At 54.5% G+C, this 8333-nt stretch overlaps 1 protein-coding gene across 1 annotated transcript in view; it reads left to right on the top strand.

Moving 5' to 3' along the window:
* The first annotated feature begins 207 nt into the window (after positions 1-207).
* Positions 208-8333, top strand: part of CXCR5 (C-X-C motif chemokine receptor 5) — a 10935-nt gene continuing 2809 nt past the window's right edge. The window contains exon 1 of the mRNA XM_031037080.2: positions 208-384. Within this exon, the coding sequence (XP_030892940.1) occupies positions 328-384 (57 nt within the window). The 5' untranslated portion in view covers positions 208-327. The remainder of the gene's footprint in view (positions 385-8333) is intronic.

The raw sequence follows: 8333 nt of genomic DNA, 5'->3' as shown, positions 1-8333 counted from the left end.
TCGGAGAAGCCAGGGGCAGCCTTCACATCAGTCACAAGCCCCATTGAGACAACCATTGCCAGGAAAGAGGCTGAAATGCTTGACTAGCACTGATGCTGTGGGGATTTTCCCTTTTTCTTCAAAAAAAAAAAAAAAAACAACAGAAAAGACCCAGTGGAAAAAAAAGTGATGAGCTGTGAGGCAGACAGCGGGTCCTACACAGCCCCAGGAGACAGTGCGCAGCTCATTTGTTTAAATTTGCAGCTGACGGCTGCCACCTCTCTATAGGCACCACAGAGCCTCTCAACATCAGTCAGTGACCAGTCTGGTTGACATACGGCTACAAGCATGAACTACCCCCTAACCCTGGACATGGACCTTATGAACTACAACCTGGAAGATGTGGTGAGTAGAGATAGCTGGTCGCCCAGGCCCTCCTTGGAATTCTAGATATTCTGTGCCCAGGGCCCAGGGAAGAGGGGCTAGCTGTGGAGTCCCCTCCCACTGTGGATTGGCAGAATCGAGGCAGGCCCAATGGTTCTTGCTTTTTAAGACTGTATTTTCCCATTCCATGGAGGAAGGAGATAAGTAGAGCTGTTGCTTGAAATAGACATTCTTTCGGGGGAATTGGAAGTATGGGTTCCGGTCTGCATCCTCCCTGACTTGCTACGTGACCTGGAACGAGTCACTTTGCCTCTCCATTCTTCAAAAGAAGATCCTCTCCTTATCTCTTCAGGGTGGAATAAGGGCCCAGATGGGAAAATACTTAGGAGGTTTTCTTACTGTTGGGAACCTGGCATTGCTCCAGTATATTTATTCATCTCTGGCTTTACGATTCTATCATTGGGATACTACATTCTATGTAGGATGGAGAAGTTGAGGCTTTGGTTCTGGCCCTCAAATAGCTTACAGTCTACCCACAAAGGAAAAAAAACCCCACTCACTGGAAGCTCTTAGACAATAATTATGTGCTGAAGGAATGAAGCATGAGAGCAGGTGGTCAGTAAGGAAGAGGACCACATACTGGGTCAGAGTCCAGGGGCACAGGGATGCCAAGTTGGTGGGAGAACTCTGTGTTAATCCTAGGAATTTTTTAAAGCATGTTGTGACCCCCCCCTCAAAAGACTGGAATCTCTAGAGATAAGGTATTCTTGGATGGGCTAAGAAAATGGTCCCCAGGTCCCTCCTGTGAACCAGAGTGGTTCAGTTGACCAGGCTCCCAAAGGATGTGTGTAGGGAACAGCTCACCAGAACCCTGGGGCTCCTGTATATAGGCAGGAGGGGCTGTTTATGAGGATCTTTGGGGAACTTTTTTCCTCCTTTCCTCCTTTTTCCCCATGGCCAATGGTACTTCTAAGGAAAGGACTTCTCTTTGAGCTGCACTCTGGGCTGGATCATAAAGGATCCAAATCCTTTCTCCTATAACCACTAGCTCTCCGGACCCTAAACTCACCCTGAGATGTTCCCCAACACCTTCTAGCTCCACCGGCTGGAGTCTCTACTAGAACTCTACCAACCATGTTCTCAGACTTGCTTGGAAAATTCTGCCTCTCGCTTGTCCAGATCCCAAAGCTTGGACCTCTAAGCAGAACAAGGGGAGAAGGAGGGGGGAAGAGCTAATTACCCATAGTCCGGCCTTTCAGATCCAATCCCCAGATAAAAGCAGAGCCAGAACCATCCGTCTAATCAGACCTGCTGCCTCACCTGTGGGACCCAACGCAAAATGAAAATGCAGGGCCCCTTCTTCAAAAATTATTAAGAATTTCAAGATAGCAACAGCAGAGCACTAAACCAAGCATGGAGCTCTTCTAAGTGTAGGGTCATGTGCCCATGAAGTTGACCCTGAGAGTAATCACAGAGTCTGGGCAATACCCTAGACCAGACTAAAACTCCACCGCCCTGACAAGGCACCACGAGCCCACCTTGGCTCCCCGTCCTGGCCCCTGACCTCACCTGATTAGGTCAGTGGGTGTTTTCTTCTGCCCACAGCTTCGAGCTGACCACGAGCCCTGACCCAGTTGGATAACATCATAACCAACCCAAGACCTGGCCGGTCCTGGCTTCTGAGAAATCTCAAGAGTTTCCCCTAACTGCATGCCTCACTCTGCTGCGTGACCTACTAGAGACAGGTGGTGGCAGAGGGCAGGGGACAACAGGGTATGTCCCATATATGAAAGAAAACCGGCAGCCCAGGGAGACAGACTTGGCTACTTGTTGCACGTCACAACGCACATAAGTGGTCCTGGGCCAGTCATGCCAGCACACCCAACCTCCCTCGATCAGAGTCTGGTCGGGAGCCCAGGAGTCCTGGGACCATTCAGGCTCTGGAGTTCTTCTTCCACCAGCTCCCCATGCCTCATCTTGCCCTCCCTTGCTCCCTGTACATGCTCTCTCTCCGGGGCTGTTGCCCCCTCAGGAGCACAGACCCTCTCCCTCCACCCCACTCACTCAGAGCAGGGCTGGGCGCAGTTTTAATAGCGGCCTCGACAGTGTCTCGTGGAACAGAGGCCCTAGGATGGCAGAGTAGAAGAAAGGTCTTGCACGTAGTAGCTTCTCAATACGTATTTATTGACTTGTGATGTATTAAAAGTCCTAGCCCATTTCTCTCTGAAGTTAGTCTCACTTCTATGCTTTTTTACTTCCTATCCCCTTTCTGCCCTTGTCCAAACCAAGTATTGGTTCACTTTCCTAGAAGAAGGGTTTTACACTCTAACGTTAGATTAAGAACTGAGGGCCCTTGGTCATAGTCAAGTGTTGGTCATCCTGTCTTCCCTTCCACCTCCTGAATTCTAAGATCAACTCTAGCCACTTAAAATGCCCATTTTTAAAAGATGAGCTGCTAATTCCCATGAGTGGAGGATCCAAACAAAAACTCTAGATGGCTAAGCACAAGGAATAAGGAGCCAGGTCCCTGGGGTGGGCATACCAGGGACCCATCCTGCTAGGAAGGCAGATCTAGGCAGACCTAGAAAAGTCTCTGTCCACAGGAACCTTGATCTGGGAGTGCCGAGCCCCCCTCTTGACAGCACTGGGGCCTGGGCTGGGGTACCTAGAGGGGCTGGGCAGAAACGGCACCTCCAGCCCCACCCTACACACGAGCCTGGAGAGGAAGCTGCTGGAGAGCAGGGCAAATCTGGTCCGGTCCCAGGACCTGGCTCCCCCTAACTCCTCCTCAGTGATGATCCGCCAAAACCATTTCACTGTGATCAGAGCATCACCATCTCATTTCATCAAGAAGGGGTAAGGAAGAGGAACTAAAACCAGGCCGTTTCTGGGCTATGCCTCGGGGGAGGGAAGGAGCCCCCCTCAAAATAGGTCAAAAGTCCCAGAGGCATCCCAGGGGAGAAGGCCCCAACTGGGGGGTGACCTGAGGGGTGAGAGATGAGGGAGAGACCCAGGGCCAGCCTGGGGAGAGGTCAGCGTTGAGGTGAATCTGGGCTCAGGCGTACAGACCACAGTGTCCATCAGGAATTCTTGCCTTCCTTAAGGACACAGATCCCATCCCTCTGGCAGAATGTCATAAAAAGTGGCCATGGATGAGGTGCTGAGAATCAAGAGACAAGACTGAGTAGTCTTTCAGGAATGACAGGACGAAATATTTCAAGTAGGTTCGCTCCTGAAGGGGGGAGGGGGAGCAAGAGGGTGATGTGACAAGTGGCAAGCCGGAGTCTCAGACGGTCTTTTGGGAGTGTGGACCCTCAAAAGGAAGAGTGGGGTTAGGGACACAGACCCCCATTTGCACCCTTAGCCCAGTCTCAGTCCTCCAGATGTCCTCCCCCCTCAAGCCCCTGAGGGCTGGAAGGAGAGCCTGCCTGGCTGGCCCCATTCACAGCTCCTGACTCTTGGTTGGGAACGTCCAGACAGGGACCTGAAAGGAGATGGAGCCTGCGTGTGCTCCCTATGGCCAGAGCAACGACCTGCATCTGTGTGCAGAGGCCTCCTACAGCCAGGATGACTCAGGCCCCTGGAGTCCTGGGGTTCTGGCTGGATGAGCTCCACACTCGGCAGCCCTGCCTTCTCCTGGGGGCTGAGCCGCAAGGTCAGTCTGGGGCATTCTCTGGCTACGCCACAGACGAGCTAGGGCAACAAAGCTCCCACGCAGGTGCTGAGCTCGATGAATTTCATGCTGAGAACCCGCTCAGCCCTGGGCAGAGCATGACCGCCAGAGAATCGGAGCATCTGGGAGCTGTGCGTGAGGGGGCATTTGAGGGCAGGGCCCAGCCTCCTGTCCAGGGCAGGAATCCCTCCCCGCACACCTGAGCTCAGACATTCCTCTTCCTCCCAGCGGCCCCCCAACCCCCTGTTGGAGAGTTCTGCCCGGGAGAAGGTTCTTTCTCCTCTGATGGAAACACCCCGTGCCCCAACCTCTGCCCATTCCTCCCAGTCTGCCCTCTAGGGCTTCCCGGTAAGCCGTGCTGTCCTCTTGCCCACGGTAGCTCTTCTAGGCCTCAAAGAAGGCAGCTCTCTTGGACTCCAGTCTTCTTCTGCCTAGACTCCTCGCGCCAGGACCTGAAAACTTCCTCCCAGGGTGGGGATTTCCAGACCCCTCAGCAAACTGGTCACCCTTGTCCAGACCAAACAAACCGGGGTGGTGTCGGCTGCCCACCTACAGGTTTCTGTTCACCTAGGGTATGGTGACAGTAGCCACATCACCCTGTGACTCATCTGAAGCTGGCGATCAACACATTCTCAGGTCTTTTTCTCATCAACTGTCGGTAAGCCAGGTCTTCCCTAACTTGTCCCCAGACGGTTGAAATTTTAAACGCTGGTCTCGGTCTCTCCGTTGTTCCCTACCAATTCCATCTGGTCAGTTTGGGCCTCTAGTTCCAGGCTGTGGAGAACTCTGCATTGTGGACGTGCTCCCCAGCCGTGTCACCCGAGATGGGGTGGAGAGGATCGAAGAGGAGGGGGTCCAGGGCAGACCCCCGAGGAATGGCCCTGTCAGCCCCGTCCCACCTGCTCACACAGAACCCCGGTTTGCTGGTCTTCCCACTGGCCAGTGCAGGCCTGTGAGGCCCTGGTCCCCCGCCCCCCGCCCCCCGCCCCCCGCCCGTCCTCTCTCCTCCTCAATACCGGGACCCGGAATGTTCTCCTTCTCCTCCCCTATCCCCAGTGCTCACAGCAATCTTCTACCTAGATTCCTGGCTCAGCGCTCAGCTGCATCCCACTCGTGTTTGCTTGCCTTCTTTGGGTAACGAGTCCCTGGCTTCTGTGCTTGCTCTTTTCTGCTGGGTACCTGCCTAGGCCGCATGCTGTCGTGACTCGACCTGGGCACGTGGCTGTGTCTATCCTGGGTGCCGTCAGAGCAGGTGTGTGCATGAGGGCCTTGGGCCCCTGAGGCTTTTGATGTCAAAGAATGAGTAAGCACTCGGCCAGGTCGTCGGCCCTGAGCTCCCTGTGGGTATGAGTCTTGGAGGGGTCCCTTTTGCGCCCCACTCCCCACGCTATAGAGGATTCATGATCTCTCCACTTCCCACCAGACCAGAACTAACCTTGCTTCACTACCTCCCTCCACGGTTTGGGGAGGGGTGGAGGTGACTGACCCCCTAGGTATGGGAAGTGGCTTTGACATGTACCACTCCCAAGCCCCCAAAATGTCTGTTTGACACCTCCTGCTGAGACATACTCACAGCTCCCAGCACCCCTCAAACCAGCTTCCTCCCGTGTTCCCCTCCCTGCCTGAGCGCTTTGCCAAACAAATACGTCTTGGCAAGGAGGGAAAGATCGTTTCCCCTCAACCGTCTTCTAAAGCTGGGTTCTCAGGAGATGGGGCTTCAAGGGTCCTGGGGGCATATCCCACTGTGCTGACTTTAAATGAGCCATAAACCAATCAGCGTGGATGGTTTAGAGGGTCAGGACTTGAGTGGCTCTCATAAAGGGCCTTCTGGGCCAGATAGGCTGACTGTACCTAAGCCCTCCACACAGTGGGACAGCCACACTCCTCCCAGAGGCAGGTGCAGTCCAGCGCCACCGACGGCCCCCGGCCCCTGCATCTCTTCACCCCGGGTCTGAATTGCTTTGCTCCACATGGAGACTACTCATCTCACTGTTTCCCCATTTACCTCCTGCTGAATTCCAACACGAGTCAAACGACAGTATTGGACATCGCTCCCAATATGGTGAGAGAACCCAAGACAGGCTCTAGGCTGTCGAGGGCATTGGGAGGAGGCAGGAACCAAAGAAGGGGGAGAGGAGTGTCTGAGTCTCCGCAGGGGCCCAGAGAGGGACTTGCCTAAGGTGTCAGAATACAAGGGCGTCTGGTGTCTCTGGGAACCTGCCCTCAGAGCTGCTGGGCACGCATCTGTTGCATGTCTGTCATGCGTGAAACACACGGCCTTGTCAGGGGGACACAAAGGGCTAGCCTTCAGGAGCTCGCCATCTAGTGAGGAAATGCACATGGCAATGCCCAGTGCCGTAATAAAGACTCGCAGACCCCGCAGACTGTGAGAATCTCCTCCCAAGCTAGGAGGGAGGTGGGGAGGTGGGGCTGAGTGGGACCTTGAAGGAAGCGTAGACATTAGCCAGGCAATCACGGGGAGAAAGGAGTGCTCCGCACAAGGCAGAGTTGGAGCAAAGACTCCGAGACAAGGGTGCACTGGGGTGTTGGGGGCAGTGTGGAGTGCCCCGCAATCGGGTCTGAAATGGGGCACTGTGTGTTAACCTTCTTTCCCTAAGACAACATGCAGACAAACCTTTCTTTCTGAGGACTGCATTGTATTCTATTGCGTGAATGCGCTGGGATTGGCTTACTCCAATCTTCTATTGATTAATTTTATCGCACAACTTCTTCTTATAATTGGCTTTGCTATTAAATGTGAAACTGGGTGGGTGGGTGGGGGTAAAGATGAGAAGAAAACCCGTGCTTACAGGTAATGGGGAACCAATGAAGGACTTTACGCAGGACACTGATGGGATCTGGGACCATCACAGAAAATCCCTCCTGTGTGTAGGGGATGGACAAAGGTGGAGAAGTTGCTGGAATGGGGCCATGGAGAGACGGTAGTCCTGGGCAGTAGGGTGAAGGAGGGCTGGACTGAGGCTATGGTGGAGGGACGCTGGGGTGGGGGAGGCAGATGGCTGGGTCATCGCACAAATGTAACCCCCACCCCCTTCTCCGACACCCACTTGTCCCTGGGACCAGAAGGAAAGACACAGGCTGGGGAATGGGTCTGCCCACTGAGAGTGAGTGTGTAACCCGCAACCGGGGTCCCTGGGTGGCAGTGCAACCACCCCCTGTTTGTGCAAGCCCCTCGTTCTCCTGGAAGAAGGGCAGCGTGAGACCAGCTAGAGCTTCTGTGCAGAGTATCCTTTCCCATCCTCTCCCTCCCTGGGGCTCATCATTTATACAAGTGTCTTTTTCAACCCACAGAAGTTGGTTATAATTGGTTTTGAAACCTTGGGGAGGGGTCTGGTGGAGGGTGGAGGGGGAGAGCGGGGCTGGGAAGTGAGGAAGAGCAGGTGCAGAGGGACAGCTGTGAGTGAAAGGTATGAAAACAGATACCATGTCTTCCTTTGTGGTTAGCTGGGTAAACAACCTGAGCTCCGGTGGCGAGGGGCAGGGCGGGGAGGAGGAGGAGGAGGAGGAGGAGGAGGCTGAGGAGGAGGAACTTCCGGAGACAAAGTGGGCATAGCACCTTCTCTTGGAAGAGCACCACCCCTTCCTCACTTGCTTCTGAGGCAGGGAAGGAAGCAGAGGAGGGAGGCGGCCGGTGATGGGAAGTAGCAGGGAGGGAACCCCAGACGAAACTGCGTAGTGGTGGAAGGATGGGCTCCGGAGGTGGGTCGACGTGGGTTCAAACGCACCCGACCGTTAGCAAGACACACACGGGTAGGATAGGAATATCCCATGCCCGAGCTCGTTGCGCACATTAAGCAAACCAGGAGGCTGTCACTACCATTTCAGGGGTAATGAAGACATTCAGGAATAGGGAGACACCCCAAGAGGAAGCCGGGGGGCCTCCCCAGCAGCCACCCCCTCAGCAGGATCTTAGGCTTTAGTGCCCACCGCTCTGTTCAGAACTGGACCACATGGCTCCTTGCCCCAACCAGATCCATTCCCCAAACTGAAGCTCTGATTCCAGCCCGGGCGCCCACAGCCTTCCGTGTTTAGGAGGACACCTAAACATAAAGTAACTTGCAGGTGCGCGGCCCTTCAGAGAAGCCTCTCCCCACTCTGTACGCCATGTATCTCCTTCCATCTTCGTCAGGACCCTGCAAGGCATCAGTCCCTTTTACAGACCAAAACTGAAGTGGGAAAGGGCAAAGTGATTGGTTCGTGGACACACAAGGGGAGATTGGGATTTGGTCGGTGGGACGTACTGGGAGCACAGGGACAAAAGCGGCATGGGGGCGTG

The sequence above is a fragment of the Leptonychotes weddellii genome, chromosome 11 (assembly GCF_054177405.1).
Source record: "Leptonychotes weddellii isolate Sample4059 chromosome 11, ASM5417740v2, whole genome shotgun sequence".
NCBI lineage: Eukaryota > Metazoa > Chordata > Mammalia > Carnivora > Phocidae > Leptonychotes > Leptonychotes weddellii.
Note: the sequence above shows the minus strand (reverse complement) of the source record. Positions and strands in the feature narration are given on the sequence as shown.